An 18634-nucleotide genomic window follows, 5' to 3' on the forward strand; every position below is an offset into this window, starting at 1 on the left:
CTAAATCTGTGAGTCTGTTTCTGTTTTGGAAATAAATTCATTTGTATCATTTTTTTTGACTCCGCATATAAGTGATATCACTTGATGTTTGTCTTTGTCTGATTTACTTCATTTAGTATGATAATCTCTAGGTCCGTCTGTATTGCTGCAAATGGCATTATTTCATTCTTTTTTTATGGCTGAGTAATATTACATTGTATATGTGTATCACATATTCTTTACCCATTCCTCTGTCGATGGACATTTAGGTTGCTTCCATGTCTCGGCTATTGTAAATAGTGCTGCAGTGAACATTGGGGTGTGTGTATCTTTTCGAATTATGGTTTTCTCCAGATATATGCCCAGGAGTGGGATTGTTGGGTCATATGGTAGCTCTATTTTTAGTTTCTTAAGGAACCCCCGTACTGTTCTCCATAGTGGCTGTACCAATTTACATTCCCACCAAAGTGCAAGAGGGTTCCCTTTTCTCCACACCCTCTCCAGCATTTATCGTTTGTAGGCTTTTTGATGATGACCATTCTGACTGGTGTGAGGTGATACCTCATTGTGATTTTGATTTGCATTTCTCTAATAATTAGCGATGTTGAGCATCTTTTCATGTGTTTTTTGGCCATCTGTATGTCTTCTTTGGAGAAATGTCTATTTAGGTCTTCTGCCCATTTTTCTATGGGTTTTTTGTTGTTGTTGTTGAGTTGTATGAGTTGTTTGTATATTTTGGAGATTAATCCCTTGTTGATTGCATTATTTGCAAATATTTTCTTCCATTTAATCCATTTCTTAACGCTTGGCTCTGTTGTGGTGGTGGATTGGAGGAACAAACTTATTTTTGCACTTATTAATGATTTGTAATTTGACTAGATTCACTTGTCCTGGTCAGCTTCCTCATCTACCAGTCTACATTTGCCAGGTCCTACCTGCTTTACCAGGAAAGTCTTGAGGGTGGGAAGGTAAAAACTGCTCCTTTTCCATTAAGCCTGTTAGGACAAGCCTTGCTTTTTTAGATTCCCCTAGGCAATTAGTGACTGCTGTCAGTTATGCATCCTGAGCACACTGTTCCTGTCTCTGGAAAACCTTTCCCACTTACTCATCTTTACATCCTTAGTAACTGATACAGTGCCTGGCAAGTAGTAAGCACTCAGTGGATATTTGTTAAATGGATGAATTAATATGGTCTCATGTAGAACGCTCAACTCTACATGAATTTAGTTATGTTTGTATAATATCTATCTTAAGCTTGAGTAGTAGAATAAAATTTGGTCAGAAAACTTCTAAGTTAAGCAAGAAACTTAGCAATCATATATGTGTGATTGAGGGCTGTAGTGGGACTTGGTCATTATAAGACAAAATGGACCCTTATCTGAAAAAGGTTAATTTTGTTTATTTCCTCTGTAAGAACACAGTTAAAGAGAAAGAATGGGTACCTGGCCAAGCAGCAGCTAGTGCATCTGTTGATGAAGACGTGTGTAATTTGGGTTGGTTGTAGTAGTGCAGGCCAAATGGGAAAAGCAAATAACTCTTCCTTTTCCCATTTTTAATAGCAAATTAATTTCTGAGTGTGAAAACATTTCTGCAGCTGCCACTAAAATTGGCAAATATTTTTCTAAATAAATAATATATTTCAGAAACAAACTTCTCATTTTAACAGGTAACATATTTCTGGCTGTTGTATTTGCTCACAAACATTTCAAATTTGGAAATATTTATTTTAAATATTGTGGAGATACCAGTGTTTGGAATTTTGAAGACAACAAATCTTTGATCAGTGGGGAAATGCTACCCAACAGAAATGTGTAAAAACGCACGTACAGTTATGTTACTTGAAACACTTGACAAAAATACTGTTATAATCACAGTGAGATCCTGCACATATTTTCCCAAACGTTTCAGTCATTTCAGAATTTTGCCAGTGACTATGCAACCATTTTGGCCACAGCTCAGTAGGACTAGTTCAGCTTTGTAAATTTAATAGAATTCCCCCAACTTCTCCATCCCTTCTTTCCTCCAGAATAGTTTGGGACCACAACTCCTCTGAAGCCTTAAAAATCCAAGAGAAAAAATCATTATAAATAGAAATAGGCATTTTACCTTAAAATACGTCTAGGAAGACATTTAAGAGCAATTCAGTTTTTTTGTGGCCAAGGATTCTGGCCATTTGGGGAGAAAAAAAATCTTGTCAAAAGTGGAAGGAGGGGCTTCCCTGGTGGCGCAGTGGTTGAGAATCCGCCTGCCAATGCAGGGGACATGGGTTCGAGCCCTGGTCTGGGAAGATCCCACATGCCGCGGAGCAACTAAGCCCGTGAGCCACAACTACTGAGCCCGCGTGCTGCAACTACTGAAGCCCGGGCGCCTAGAGCCCATGCTCCGCAATGAGAAGCCACTGCAATGAGAAGCCCAAGCACTGCAACGAAGAGTAGCCCCCACTCGCTGCAGCTGGAGAAAGCCCGTGCACAGCAGCGAAGACCCAACACAGCCAAAAATAAAAAAATAAATAAATTTATTTTTTAAAAAAAGTGGAAGGAAGGGGAACAGTTCAAATGGAGATATCAAAGAGGAAATTGTAACTTTCTTTTTTTCTTTCTTTTTTTTTTTTTTTGTGGTACGTGGGCCTCTCACTGCTGTGGCCTCTCCCGTTGCGGAGCACAGGCTCCGGACGCACAGGCTCAACGGCCATGGCTCACGGGCCCAGCTGTTCCGCGACACGTGGGGTCCTCCCGGACTGGGGCACGAACCCGTGTCCCCTGTATCGGCAGGCGGACTCTCAACCACTGCGCCACCAGGGAAGCCCAGGAAATTGTAACTTTTAAAAAATACCCTGTGACTCGGGAACACCTGAATTTCAAAATTATTTTCATTTTTATTTGTGTGTGTATTAAAAAACATCCTTGTCGGAGGCGTGGCAGCAGCCCGGGAGCCTGAGGCCGGGGCGTCGTGCGCAGGCACTACCCAGCTGGGCTGTGAGGCGGCTGAGGCCTCGGCTGCGAGGCCTTCCCGACGAAAGTTGGGGCTCTGCGGAGCAGAGCGGAGGCTGCGCCCGGCCCTCGGGCGAGGTAGAAGGCCGGCGGGCCCGCTCCCCTGCGCGCTGTGGAAGCGGCGGCGGCGATGGACGCCCTAGAGGAAGAGAGCTTTGCGCTGTCCATCTCTTCTGCCTCTGATGCAGAATTTGATGCTGTGGTTGGATATTTAGAGGACATTACCATGGATGATGAGTTCCAGTTATTACAGAGGAATTTCATGGACAAGTACTACCAGGAGTTTGAAGACACAGAAGAGAATAAGCTCACCTACACACCTGTTTTTTTTTTTTTTTTTTTTTTTTTTTTTTTTTTTTTGCGGTATGCGGGCCTCTCACTGTTGTGGCCTCTCCCGTTGCGGAGCACAGGCTCCGGATGCGCAGGCCCAGCGGCCATGGCTCACGGGCCCAGCCGCTCCGCGGCATATGGGATCCTCCCAGACCGGGGCACGAACCCGTATCCCCTGCATCGGCAGGCGGACTCTCAACCACTGCGCCACCAGGGAGGCCCCACACCTGTTTTTTTTTTTTTTTTTTTCTTTTTGCGGTATGTGGGCCTCTCACTGCCGTGGCCTCTCCCGTTGCGGAGCACAGGCTCCGGACGCGCAGGCCCAGCGGCCATGGCTCACGGGCCCAGCCGCTCCGCGGCATATGGGATCCTCCCAGACCGGGGCACGAACCCGCATCCCCTGCATCGGCAGGCGGACTCTCAACCACTGCGCCACCAGGGAGGCCCCCCACACCTGTTTTTAATGAATATATTTCTTTGGTTGAAAAGTATATAGAACAGCTGTTGGAGTGGATTCCTGGATTTAACATGGCGGCTTTCACTACAACTCTACAGCACCATGAAGATGAAGTGGCCGGTGACATTTTCGACGTGCTGCTCACGTTTACAGATTTTCTGGCTTTCAAAGAAATATTTCTGGACTGTCGGGCAGAAGAAGAAGGCTGCGGACTGGACTTAAGCAGCGGTTTAGTGATGACTTCATTGTGCAAATCATCTTCTATGACAGCTAGACTATGACTATGACTCCTACTATCACAGCTAGTCTTGGCTGTTGGAATCAATTTAGAGAGTTGTCCTTTACCTAAAAGGTACTTGTGAAAATCAATTCCTAGTCTTACATGTACAGTCCTTGTATCACTTCACTGTATTCTACTGGTCCCGATGTAGTCCCATTGTTTCTATAACTCTTGTTTACGTGTTTTTGAAAACATATTTTTATAGATGAATACTCAGGCTAACCTAGTGGATATAATCTTGGAACCTCCATGATTACTCACTTCAAGATCAAAGTATTATGACAAAACATCTGCGGCCCTAGGTCCCACCTCCAGGTAATGGGATCTTTCTAGACATCACTAGCCCAGTAGACTGGGAGAGGCTTGGCTAATGATGTCAGAAGAATACATTTTGGAATGACAGATTCTGTTCTGCAACTCTTCTTTAATGTTAAGTATCGATGGGTCAGAAGAAAATGACCTGACCTTCCTGGGACACGTTCTTGTCTTCAGTAACCCTAGTACTCCCCCCTAAGTAGACATCTCTCTCAGGAGCTTCTGAGTCTGGCTCCTGCATCAAGCCCAAGTCCAGCATTCCACCCGGGGGGCACTTCCCCAGCATACATGTTGGTGTGTCCATGTTGGAAGAACCCACCATCACCAACTCTCTTGGGCCAGCAGGCCTTGCATGTCCCACCAGGCTTTCTGTGCACTCACAGCTTTTTATACGGGTCAGAGTTTCAGTCCTGCAGCCTCAGTGGGCTTTTCGACTGGGAGTGTTTATCTAGAGTTTAACGCAAGCTAGCTGCCCATCCCGAGATTTCTGAAACTCCTACTGTTAGTCTTGGCTGTTGGAATCAATTTAGAGAGTTGTCCTTTACCTAAAAGGTACTTGTGAAAATCAATTCCTAGTCTTACATGTACAGTCCTTGTATCACTTCACTGTCTTCTACTGGTCCCGATGTAGTCCCATTGTTTCTATAACTCTCGTTTACGTGTTTTTCAAAACATATTTTTATAGATGAATACTCAGGCTAACCTAGTAGATATTATCTTGGAACTTCCATGATTACTCACTTCAAGATCAAAGTATTATATGCTGTGTGCTTTTTTTTTTTTTTTTTTTTTTTTTTTTTTTTTTGCGGTACGGGAGCCTCTCACTATTGTGGCCTCTCCCATTGTGGGGCACAGGCTCCGGACGCGCAGGCTCAACGGCCATGGCTCACAGGCCCAGCCGCTCCGCGGCATGTGGGATCCTCCCAGACCAGGGCACGAACCCGTGTCCCCTGCATCGGCAGGCGGACTCTCAACCACTGCGCCACCAGGGAAGCCCCTGCTGTGTGCTTTTTAGCTGTTGGTGCTATGAAAGCAAAAATGCTTTCTGTGTTGGTGTTCCTATTTTACTGGGCACCAATGAACGTATGCTGGAAGTAGTCTAAAAGGTTTCCTTTTCTTAGAGCATGTTAGTGTTTGTGCAGGTTTGCTTAAAACCCTTTCTATGTAAAATAGCTCCTTAGGTTTTCTGTTGGGGTAGGGGCTCTGCACTTCCTTCTTGCTGTCAAAATAATCCTACCAAGATAGTGTTCCACTGGTCTAGCTCAGTAGGAGATAACAAACAGCTTTACTGGTCATCTTCCTGCTTGGATTTAGTACACTGGTTTACTACAATGTTTGATAGAACATTACTGACCAGAAAACATGGATGTCACATCTCTAGAAAGAAAAACTATAGTAGTTCAATTCCCAATGTGTACCTTAGTTGTTTTTTTGTTGTTGTTTTTATTTTTATTTTATTCAAGTAAAAATAAGAATCTCTACTGACTTTTCACTTGGCTGTTTTGGTTTTAAAGGATGAGCTAGCTGTAGGCTGTGTGTTTTTCTGTACCAATGTGGCGCTTATTAAATACTTTTGTCCCATGAGTAAAATTTCAGGAGTTTTGCGGAAAAAAAAGAAAAAAGCATCCTTGTTAAATATACTTTCTGGGACTTCCCTGGTGGCACAGTGGTTAAAAATGCCAGTGCAGGGGACATGGGTTCGATCCCTGGTCCAGGAAGATCCCACATGTCGTGGAGCAAGCCCGTGTGCCACAACTACTGAGCCTGTGCTCTAGAGCCCATGAGCCACAACTGCTGAAGCCTGAGAGCCTAGAGCCCATGCTCTGCAACAAGAGAAGCCACTGCAATGAGAAGCCCACGCACCACAATGAAGAATAGTCCTCTCTTGCTGCAACTGGAGAAAGCCCACGTTCAGCAACAAAGACCCAATGCAGCCAAAAAAAAAAAAGTGTGTGTATGTGTGTGTGTGTGTGTGTGTGTGTATACTTTCTGAGTTATGGTTTGCTTGCTTATTTGGTTATTTAGTTTTTTAATTTGTTCATTCCTTTATTCACAAAGGATTTAAGATGACTGCAACAAATATGTATAAGAAAGCTATTATATGTCAATAAAAAGTAAAAACAAAAAATGAGACATAGGGCAGGGAAAAACAGGCATAACTTTGACTGACATAATTGCTACGATTTGACCTCAGAGTTAGCTCTGTGTTTCTGGACATCCAAGGTGAAAAAAGGAACACTTATTATATGGTTCTTATTTTCAGAAAGGAAAGCAGGAACAGAAATAATATAGAAATAACCACAAAAAAACCCAACTTGTGTCTCCAAGGAAATGAAGTATTTTCCTAGTATTAAATGGTTAAAAAAAAAGAAAAAACAAAGTTGAGTGGAGGGCTTCCCACAGGGCAACTGAGAGTTGTAGAAACAGTGTCCTCCATAACTTTGCTCCAGTTTGTTCATTTGTTCACTCTTTTTCTCTTTTCTCAAACATTTATTATGTACCTACTCTGTGCCACATCCTGTGCTAGATGATAAAGATACAACAGTGAACCAAACATAGTCCCTTCTCAGAGCTTGCAATCCAGAGTCTCAAAAAGACCCAGGGCCAAAGGATCTGCTCCAGAAGGACAGGTAGGCTCAGTGGTGGAACTTGTGAGGATTGGGTTTCTCCATGTTAGCGGGCATTTCAAGTTGACATTCAGGACCTACAGCCTCTACTGTGATCCTAGGATGCTTGCAGTTTACTCCAGTGTGAAATGCTGGGAAGAGGCTAACAAGAATTAGGTGACCGATGGGAGTCAGGGCCCTAGCTGGTCTGGCTAGGCACAGGGCTGAAGTTATTCCTGGAGTCAGGACCAGAGTAAGTGATCTGTTAGTCACACAGCTACTTCTTGGGGAAGAAGGCCAATCCACCTAAAGCCAGTTTCCTGAATGGCAAGTGGACCTACCTAATTGCCTGTTTCTTTTCACTGTTTGGAAAATGTAAACAATTCATATACAATAGTTTTAACAACTTTTTGAAGATGTAGGTGATGTTTAAAGTGTCCTCTTTTCATTTTTATATGCTGGCATTTTATGGAGCCTTCAGTTTTTGTTTGCCCTGTTGTAATGGGAGGGGACTTGGACAGGGAGAGAGAAAAACACCCCGCAGAGCCTGGACTGCTGATCTTCAAGAGAGAGGAGGTTGATGGGCAGGGAGTGGGGACATGGGGGAGAAGCAGAGTAAGAATATATTCACCAAGAGTATAATCATTGAAAAAATATATTCTTGAGTGCAAAGAATTCTTAGGAATATATTTTTCTTATGAATAATAGCAAGCCAATTTATGCCCTTTAGTACTTCCTCACCCGCCCTCTGCCTGTTCTACCTCCCACTAGAGGCATTGTTAATCCATTGCTTCCAGGCAAGACTCCCCATTGATTCAGGGTCTCCATGGGAATGAGGCTACAGGGGACATGCACTTAGTTCAAGAAGATGGGACAGGAACAAACAGAACCTGGCAGAAATGATAGAGTAAGTCACAAAGTCATTCATAGTGTTTTAGGGATGCTTCACTGTGTTGTCTACAAATTAGATCTCTTCCTAGAGCTTAGAACTGCAATCTGGATGTCTTCAAGCGACTTAACATTGAAAAATATTAAAAAGATCTCACTTACTGAGGCTTCCCTGGTGGCGCAGCAGTTGAGAGTCCGCCTGCCCATGCAGGAGACACGGGTTTGTGCCCCAGTCCGGGAAGATCCCACATGCCGCGGAGCGGCTGGGCCCGTGAGCCATGGCCACTAAGCCTGTGCGTCCGGAGCCTGTGCTCTGCAATGGGAGAAGCCACAACAGTGAGAGGCCTGCGTACTGCAAAAAAAAAAAAAAAAAAATCTTACTTACTGAAAGCACATAAATTTCATCTTCCACTAATAAATTTTTCTTTCTCACCCATGGAGAACAATTTGCATTTGTATCTCATTTTGTAATTTTCAGCATGCTACGTGTTATCTCATCTTGTCCTACAGAAAGTCCGAGTTTGTTTAACTCACTTATTTGTACCCTCCTTTATTGTAGAGAAATTTTGAGTTAGTTTGCATAGAAACATAAAATTCAGTTGAATAGAAAAATAGATGAGGATATTGCAGCGAAGGAAAAATGAGTAGATGAATAAAGCTGGTGGGATAGCACCTTGTTTTCCATAAAGTCATTTGTAGTTGCTAGATCCAGGCTATACCAGCCAAAATAAAGAGAGGGAAACTTTGTTGATAAAAATAACATGGTCATTAGATTAAAAGAATAAATGCTCAGGATCACAGTTTTTCTTGGTACTGAGACCTGAGAATTTTCCACAGCTTGTTCTCATAAATGGAACACTATGTGGCTTACAGACTATCTTCCTGAACTCCTGTGTAAGAAGTACAATGGTAGGTCTCTCTTGACTCTTTCCTGTAATATCCTGCTTGGTAAGATTTATGGGATTATGCCAGAATACATTTTAATAAAAGCAGTTCTCTAGGGGGATAAAACAATGAAATTCAGGTTCACAGCTCCCTGTTGGCTGGACAGGATCCAAAGACCACATCCAGGAATGGGTGGACATTCAGTCTTTTAGGCGTTCCTCCAGGAATATTATTTCTTGTAATCCAGTGCTTTTAAATGCACAGCAGAGAACTTCGGGTTAGATTCTTTGGCAAGAAACCGAAAGTGTGAGTTGGCTCAGACAAAATCATTTCACAGATGAAGAAACAGGACCTTTCAGAGGCTGATGATTATCCAAGGCTTTGAGGTCAGTGGCAGAGCTGGGACCAAGGCCAGATTCTTCCGACTCTTAAGTCTAGGGTTCTTGCAACCATTTCATCTCTCCTCTCTAACCTAAGTAGAATTCTATTACAATTTAAAAATGTTAAGAATGGAATTTCTTAATGATGTTTTGTTAAATATCATATTTGCCACTTACTATAAACTTTATTAATAACTTTTGATTCATAATGGGTCAACAGATGGTAAAATAGTTTAAAATCTGCAAATGTAAAATGATCTGGGAAGAGGAAATCAGTTAAGATACCTGTTTTAGAGAATCATTTAATGTGTTGTTCAATAAAATAATTAGAAGTTTGGTCTGGAAAAAAAGGATGACTATTTCTAACATCTGTAATGTAATCCTACTTGGATGTTAACTTTTTTAAAAAATTAATTTATTTTTGGCTGCGTTGGGTCTTCATTGCTGCACGCAGGCTTTCTCCAGTTGCGGTGAGCGGGGGCTATTCTTCGTTGCGGTGCGTGGGCTTCTCATTGCGGTGGCTTCTCTTGTTTCAGAGCACGGGCTCTAGGCATGTGGGCTTCAGTAGTTGTGGCTCACGGGCTCTAGAGCACAGGCTCAGTAGTTGTGGTGCATGGGCTTAGTTACTCCACGGCATGTGGAATCTTCCCGGACCAGGGCTCGAACCCGTGTCCCCTGCATTGGCAGGTGGATTCTTAACCACTGTGCCACCAGGGAAGTCCTAGATGTTAACTTTTTAGAAGAATGAAACATTAGCTATAGAGCTGAAGTCCTGCCCTCCCACTCCTTTGCCCTCTACCCTGAAGTTGTGGGTATCACTCTCAAGCATGTTTCTGTTCTTTTACCATATATGTATGTGTGTGTTTAAAATTTACATAAAGTACATAAATGACTTCATAGTGTATCCATCCTTTTGGACTTGCTCTGTCCTCCACCCCTGAACATTTTAGTTTTGATATTTAACCTTGCTGATACTGGTCATTCATTTTAGCTGTGGAATAGTCTTCCCTCATATGACTCAACTACAGTTTATCCATTTTCCTACTGATGGGATTCGACTGTTTCCACTTTTTCTGCTATATATAGTTCTTCCATGAACATTCTTGAACATAAGTCCTTGTGTCCATGAGCAATTTTAGAACATTTTTTAGTTGGCAGAAATTTATTAAGTCACCAGCTGTTGCTACTCCTACCTGAGCATCAGTCACATCCTGGGTCACCCTGGGAGATCCTTGCACCCAAAATGCTGTTTGGGTCCATTTGCAGCCAGTGCTGATCCAGTCTTTGTGTACCTTCAATGCCTTCCAACTCCTTGTATGTCTTTCTGCTTGGTTTGCTCAGGTTCTCGACTAGGACCTGTTCCAAGAACCTTTCATTTCTCAAGGACCCTACCCTTCCCTAGCTTCCTCACACCTAAAAGATGATCTGACTTCTTATTTTCCTGAGGAAAATGAGGTCATCTGGTGAGAGCTCCCTCCATCCTTCTCTCCCTAACTTCTCAGCATTTCCACTTAGAAGAATGGTGAACATGTGCAAATCACAAATTCTTTGTGGAATGAATGGAGGTAGGAGGTTTTTTTTTTTTTTTTTTTAAGTTTCTCAGACCCCCAAATTGGAACTTTGTCTTGCCAGGAGCTACACCATCTTCAAAATCACTAATTCAAATACCCTCTGACATCAGCCTCCAGTTCTTCTAGCTTAACATCCAAAGTACGCTCACTGTGATGGTTCTTCAGTTTCCCTCAGACACCAGTCTGTGTGCTCCTTCATTCTATCTGCTCACCTCTTCCTGTCTTCACATCCCCTCTTTCTCTTTCATCCTCCCCGCAGCTCCCACCCTGGCCCTCTCTCCGAGAGCCCTACTTTTTCCTGCTCCGACCTGCTGCATGGCGGTCATCCTGGCAACTTCTCCTTTCGTTTTCCTGTGTTCAATGTCTAGTCCCCATTTTTCTCATGTTTAGTTTAGTTTTCAATTTTGTTGGAATACTTCCCATCCTCTTTCTTGTTTTACTGTCTTATTTTTTTGGAGTAACTTTTCCAGTAGCTTTCTAAGAGTGGGAGCATAGGACATAAATTTTTTGGAGACTTGCATGTCAAGAAATGGCTATTTTCTACCCGAACACTTGATTGATACTTTAGCTGAATATAGACTATAGGTTGAAAATAATTTTCTATCTCATTCTAAAAAAATTATAGTAATACACATAACATAAAATTTACCAATTTAACTATTTTTAAGTGTAAAGTTTGGTGCTATTAAGTACATTCACATTGTTGTGTAACAACCATTACCACCATCCATCTCCAGAACTCTTTTCATCTTGCAAGACTGAACTCTACTCATTAAACAATGGGTTAATTTAATTCAAAGTTAATTAAAACAATTAATGTCCCACATACCCTCCCTCACCCCTGGCAACCACCATTCTATTTATGTATCTATGAATATGAATACTGTAGGTACCTCATGTAAGTGGAATCATCAGTATTTGTCTTTTTGTGACTGGCTTATTTCACTAAGCATGGTGTCCTCAAGTTGCAGCCATGTTGTACTATGTGTCAGAATTTCCTTCTTTCTTAAAGCCGAATAATATTCTGTTGTATATACATGCCACATTTTGTTTATCCATTCATCCATGGATGAACACTCGGGTTGCTTCCACCTTTTGGCTATTGTGAATAATGCTACTATGAATATGAGTATATAATAATCTGTTTGAGACTCTGCTTTCAATTCTTTTGTGTATGTACCCAGAAGTGGAATTGCTCGATCATCATATGGTAATTCTATTTTTAATTTTTAAAGAACTGCCATAGTGTTTTCCATAGCATCTGTACCATTTTTACATTCCCGCCAATGGTGTGAAAGTTTTCCAAATTCTCTACATTATTTTCTGTTTTTTTTTTGATAGTGACCATCTTAATGGGTTTGAGGTAGTATCTCACTGTAGTTTCGATTTGCATTTCCATTATGATTAATGGTACTGAGCTCAAGTCCTGTGCCCATTTTTAACTGGGTTGTTTATTTTGTTGTTGTTGAATTGTGGGAGTTCTTTACGTATTATGGATATTAACTTCTTATCAGATACATTATTTGTAAATATTTTCTCCCACTTCATGGGTTGCCTTTCACTCTGTTGAATGTGTCCTTTGATGAACAGAAATTTTAAGTTTTATTGTAGTTCAATTTATTTATTCTTTTGTTGCTTGTGCTTTTGGAGTTATATCCAAGAAATCATTGCCAAATCCAATGTCATGAAGCTTTTGTCCTGTGTTTTTTCTAAGAGTTTTATAGTTTTAGCTCTTATGTTGTTTTCCTAGAACTTCAAAGATATTCCTTACTGTCTTCTGTTGTACAGTATGGCTAATACAGAAGTCTGATGCTATTCTAATTCTTGTTCCTTGGTGTGTGGTTTGGTTTTTGTCCTCTGGGAGTTTCTTTATTCTTGCTATTCTGAAATTTTGTAACCATGTGTTTTGCCAAGGGTATTGGGCACTCATTGTGCTCTTATGTTCATCCTTCAGCTCTAGAAAATCTTCTTGTATTCTTTTTTTAAAAACTTTATTGGAGTATAATTGCTTTACAATGATGTGTTAGTTTCTGCTTTATAACAAAGTGAATCAGTTATACATATACATATGTTCCCGTATCTCTTCCCTCTTGCGTCTCCCTCCCTCCCACCCTCCCTATCCCACCACTCTAGGTGGTCACAAAGCACCGAGCTGATCTCCCTGTGCTATGCGGCTGCTTCCCACTAGCTATTTTACGTTTGGTAGTGTATATATGTCCATGCCACTCTCTCACTTTGTCACAGCTTACCCTTCCCCCTCTCCATATCCTCAAGTCCATTCTCTAGTAGGTCTGTGTCTTTATTCCCGTCTTACCCCTAGGTTCTTCATGACCGTTTTTTTTTTCTTAGATTCCATATATATGTGTTAGCATACGGTATTTCTTTTTCTCTTTCTGACTTACTTCACTCTGTATGACACACTCTAGGTCCATCCACCTCACTACAAATAATTCAATTTCATTTCTTTTTATGGCTGAGTAATATTCCATTGTATATATGTGCCACATCTTCTTTATCCATTCATCCGATAATGGACACTTAGGTTGCTTCCATCTCCTGGCTATTGTAAATAGAGCTGCAATGAACATTTTGGTACATGACTCTTTTTGAATTATGGTTTTCTCAGGGTATATGCCCAGTAGTGGGATTGCTGGGTCGTATGGTAGTTCTATTTGTAGTTTTCTAAGGAACCTCCATACTCTTCTCCATAGTGGCTGTATCAATTTACATTCCCACCAGCAATGCAAGAGTGTTCCCTTTTCTCCACACCCTCTCCAGCATTTACTGTTTCTCGATTTTTTGATGATGGCCATTCTGACCGGTGTGAGATAATATCTCATTGTAGTTTTGATTTGCATTTCTCTAATGATTAATGATGTTGAGCATTCTTTCATGTGTTTGTTGGCAACCTGTATATCTTTGGAAAAATGTCTATTTAGGTCTTCTGCCCATTTTTGGATTGGGTTGTTTGTTTTTTTGTTATTGAGCTGCATGAGCTGCTTGTAAATTTTGGAGATTAATCCTTTGTCAGTTGCTTCATTTGCAAATATTTTCTCCTATTCTGAGGGTTGTCTTTTGGTCTTGTGTATGGTTTCCTTTGCTATGCAAAAGCTTTTAAGTTTCATTAGGTCCCATTTGCTTATTTTTGTTTTTATTTCCATTTCTCTAGGAGGTAGGTCAAAAAGGATCTTGCTGTGATTTATGTCATAGAGTGTTCTGCCTATGTTTTCCTCTAAGAGTTTTATGGTGTCTGGCCTTACATTTAGGTCTTTAATCCATTTTGAGTTTATTTTTGTGTATGGTGTTAGGGAGTGTTCTAATTTCATACTTTTACATGTACCTGTCCAGTTTTACCAGCACCACTTATTGAAGAGGCTGTCTTTTCTCCATATTTCTGTTTTTGTGCCAGTACCATACTGTCTTGATTACTGTAGCTTTGTAGTAGAGTCTGAAGCCAGGAAGCCTGATTCCTCCAGCTCCATTTTTCGTTCTCGATTGCTTTGGCTATTCAGGGTCTTTTGTGTTTCCATACAAATTGTGAAATTTTTTGTTCTAGTTCTGTGAAAAATACCAGTGGTAGTTTGATACGGATTGCATTGAATCTGTAGATTGCTTTGGGTAGTAGAGTCATTTTCGCAATGTTGATTCTTCCATTCCAAGAACATGGTATGTCTCTCCATCTATTTGTATCATCTTTAATTTCTTTTATCAATGTCTTATAATTTTCTTCATACAGGTCTTTTGTCTCTGTAGGTAGGTTTATTCCTAGATATTTTATTCTTTTTGTTGCAATGGTAAATGGGAGTGTTTTCTTAATTTCACTTACAGATTTTTCATCATTAGTGTATAAGAAAGCCAGAGATTTCTGTGCATTAATTTTTTATCTTGCTACTTTACCAAATTCATTGATTAGCTCTAGTACTTTTCTGGTAGCATCTTTAGGATTCTCTCTGTATAGTATCATGTCATCTGCAAAGAGTGACAGCTTTACTTCTTCTTTTCCAATTTGGATTCCTTTTATTTCTTTTTCTTCTCTGATTGCTGGGGCTAGAACTTCCAAAACTATGTTGAATAAGAATGGTGAGAGTGGGCAACCTTGTCTTGTTCCTGATCTTAGTGGAAATGGTTTCAGTTTTTCACCATTAAGGATGATGTTGGCTGTGGGATTGTCATATATGGCCTTTATTATGTTGAGGAAAGTTCCCTCTATGCCTACTTTCTGCAGGGTTTTTATCATAAATGGGTGTTGAATTTTGTCAAAAGCTTTCTTTGCATCTATTGAGATGATCATATGGTTTTTCTCCTTCAGTTTGTTAATATGGTGTATCATGTTGATTGATTTGCGTATATTGAAGAATCCTTGCATTCCTGGAATAAACCCCACTTGATCATGGTATATGATCCTTTTAATGTGCTGTTGGATTCTGTTTGCTAGTACTTGTTGAGGCTTTTTGCATCTGTGTTCATCAGTGATATTGGCCTGTTTTCTTTCTTTGTGACATCTTTGTCTGCTTTTGGTATCAGGGTGATGGTGGCCTCATTGAATGAGTTTGGGAGTGTTCCTCCCTCTGCTATATTTTGGAAGAGTTTGAGGATAGGTGTTAGTTCTTCTCTAAATGTTTGATAGAATTCGCCTGTGAAGCCATCTGGTCCTGGGCTTTTGTTTGTTGGAAAATTTTTAATCACAGTTCCAATTTCAGTGCTTGTGATTGGTCTGTTCATATTTTCTATTTCTTCCTGCTTCAGTCTTGGCAGGTTGTGCATTTCTAAGACTGTGTCCATTTCTTTCAGGTTGTCCATTTTATTGGCATAGAGTTGCTTGTAGTAATCTCTCATGATCCTTTGTATTTCTGCAGTGTCAGTTGTTACTTCTCCTTTTTCATTTCTAATTCTACTGATTTGAGTCTTCTCCCTTGTTTTCCTGATGAGTCTGGCTAGTGGTTTATCAATTTTGTTTATCTTCTCAAAGAACCAGCTTTTAGTTTTATTGATCTTTGCTATCATTTCCTTCATTTCTTTTTCATTTATTTCTGATCTGATATTTATGATTTCTTTCCTTCTGCTAACTTTGGGTTTTTTTTTTTCTTCTTTCTCTAATTGCTTTAGGTGCAAGTTTAGTTTGTTTATTTGAGATGTTTCCTGTTTCTTAAGGTAGGGTTGTATTGCTATAAACTTCCCTCTTAGAACAGCTTTTGCTGCATCCCATAGGTTTCGTGTCATCGTGTCTCCATTGTCATTTGTTTCTAGGTAATTTTTGATTTCCTCTTTGATTTGTTCAGTGATCACTTCGTTATTAAGTAGTGTATTGTTTAGCCTCCATGTGTTTGTATTTTTTACAGATCTTTTCCTGTAATTGGTATCTAGTCTCATAGCGTTGTGGTCAGAAAAGATACTTGATACGATTTCAATTTTCTTAAATTTACCAAGGCTAGATTCGTGACCCACGATATGATGTATTCTGGAGAATGTTCCATGAGCACTTGAGAAAAATGAGTATTCTGTTGTTTTTGAACGGAATGTCCTATAAATATCAATTAAGTCCATCTTGTTTAATGTATAATTTAAAGCTTGTGTTTCCTTATTTATTTTCATTTTGCATGATCTGTCCATTGGTGAAAGTGGGGTGTTAAAGTGCCCTACTATGAATGTGTTACTGTCGATTTCCCCTTTTATGGCTGTTAGTATTTGCCTTATGTACTGAGGTGCTCCTGTGTTGGGTGCATAAATATTTACAATTGTTATGTGTTCTTCTTGGATCGATCCCTTGATCATTATGTAGTGTCCTTCTTTGTCTCTTCTAATAGTCTTTATTTTAAAGTCTATTTTCTCTGATATGAGAATTGCTACTCCAGCTTTCTTCTGATTTCCATTTGCATGATATATCTTTTTCCATCCCCTCACTTTCAGTCTGTATGTGTCCCTAGGTCTGAAGTGGGTCTCTTGTAGACAGCATATATGGGTCTTGTTTTTGTATCCATTCAGCCAGTCTTTGTCTTTTTTTTTTTTTTTTTGGTGGTACGTGGGCCTCTCACTGCTGTGGCCTCTCCCGTTGCGGAACACAGGCTCCGGACGCGCAGGCTCAGTGGCCATGGCTCACGGGCCCAGCTGCTCCGTGGCATGTGGGATCTTCCCAGACCGGGGCACGAACCCATGTCCCCTGCATTGGCAGGCGGACTCTCAACCACTGCGCCACCAGGGAAGCCCCAGTCTGTCTTTTGGTGGGAGCATTTAACCATTTACATTTAAGGTAATTATCGATATGTATGTTCCTATTCCCATTTTCTTAATTTTTTGGGTTTGTTATTGTAGGTCTTTTCCTTCTCTTGTGTTTCTTGCCTAGAGAAGTTCCTTTAGCATTTGTTGTAAAGCTGGTTTGGTGGTGCTGAACTCTCTCAGCTTTTGCTTGTCTGTAAAGGTGTTACTTTCTCCATCAAATCTGAATGAGATCCTTGCTGGGTAGACTAATCTTGGTTGTAGGTTTTTCTCCTTCAGCACTTTAAGTATGTCCTGCCACTCCCTTCTGGCTTGAAGAGTTTCTGTTGAAAGATCAGCTGTTAACTTTATGGGGATTCCCTTGTGTGTTATTTGTTGTTTTTCCCTTGCTGCTTTTAATATGTATCCTTTGTATTTAATTTTTGATAGTTTGATTAATATGTGTCTTGGCGTGTTTCTCCTTGGATTTATCCTGTATGGGATTCTCTGTGCTTCCTGGACTTGATTAACTATTTCCTTTCCCATATTAGGGAAGTTTTCAACTATAATCTCTTCAAGTATTTTCTCAGTCCCTTTCTTTTTCTCTTCTTCTTCTGTGACCCCTATAATTCGAATGTTGGTGCGTTTAATGTTGTCCCAGAGGTCTCTGAGACTGTTTTCAATTCTTTTCATTCTTTTTTCTTTATTCTGCTCTGCAGTAGTTATTTCCACGATTTTATCTTCCAGGTCACTTATACGTTTTCTGCCTCAGTTATTCTGCTATTAATCCCTTCTAGAGTATTTTAAATTTCACTTATTGTGTTGTTCATCGTTGCTTGTTTCCTCTTTAGTTCTTCTAGGTCCTTGTTAAATGTTTCTTGCATTTTCTGTATTCTATTTCCAAGATTTTGGATCATCTTTACTATCATTATTCTGAATTCTTTTTCAGGCAGACTGCCTATTTCCTCTTCATTTGTTAGGTCTGGTGGGTTTTTACCTTGCTCCTTCATCTGCTCCTTCGTCTGTGTGTTTTTCTGTCTTCTCATTTTGCTTATGTTACTGTGTTTGGGGTCTCCTTTTCACAGGCTGCAGGTTCGTAGTTCCCGTTGTTTTTGGTGTCTGTCCCCAGTGGCTAACGTTGGTTCAGTGGGTTTCCTGGTGGAGGGGACTAGGGCCTGTGTTCTTGTGGATGAGGCTGGATCTTGTCTTTCTGGTGGGCAGGTCCACATCTGGTGGTGTGTTTTGGGGGGTCTGTGGCCTTATTACGATTTTAGGCAGCCTCTCTGCTAATGGGTGGGGTTGTGTTCCTGTCTTGCTAGTTGTTTGGCATAGGGTGTGCAGCACTGTAGCTTGCTGGTTGTTGAGTGAAGCTGGGTCTTGGTGTTGAGATGGAGATCTCTGGGAGATTTTCGCCGTTTGATATTACGTGGAGCTGGGAGGTCTCTTGTGGACCAGTGTCCTGAAGTTGGCTCTCCCACCTCAGTGGTACAGCCCTGACGCCTGGTGGGAGCACCAAGAGCCCGTCCTCCACATGGCTCAGAATAAAAGTGAGAAAAAGTAGAAAGAAAGAAAGAGAAAGGATTAAATAAAATAAAGTAAGATAAAATAAAATAGTTATTAAAATAAAAAAATTATTAAGAAAAAAACTTTTTTTAAGTTTAAAAAATAAAAAAACAGATGGTCAGAACCCTAGGACAAATAGTGAAAGCAAAGCTATACATCCAAAATCTCACACAGAAGCATATACATACACCCTCAGAA

General features: G+C 40.7%; 2 protein-coding genes across 12 annotated transcripts in view; both read left to right on the plus strand.

Moving 5' to 3' along the window:
• SYNE2 (spectrin repeat containing nuclear envelope protein 2) overlaps positions 1–18634 on the plus strand; it is a 351205-nt gene that overhangs the window by 32220 nt on the left and 300351 nt on the right. The gene's annotated exons all lie outside the window — the stretch shown is intronic.
• LOC308613967 (ADP-ribosylation factor-like protein 2-binding protein) lies at positions 2853–4037 on the plus strand (the record flags this gene model as incomplete). The annotated part of the gene is made up of 2 exons (XM_081228150.1): positions 2853–3291; positions 3756–4037. The coding sequence occupies exons 1-2, from the start codon at positions 3100–3102 to the stop codon at positions 4035–4037; spliced, it is 474 nt and encodes a 157-aa protein (XP_081084276.1). The 5' UTR covers positions 2853–3099.

The sequence above is a fragment of the Mesoplodon bidens genome (assembly GCF_964165515.1).
Source record: "Mesoplodon bidens genome assembly, chromosome: 3".
Lineage (NCBI taxonomy): Eukaryota > Metazoa > Chordata > Mammalia > Artiodactyla > Ziphiidae > Mesoplodon > Mesoplodon bidens.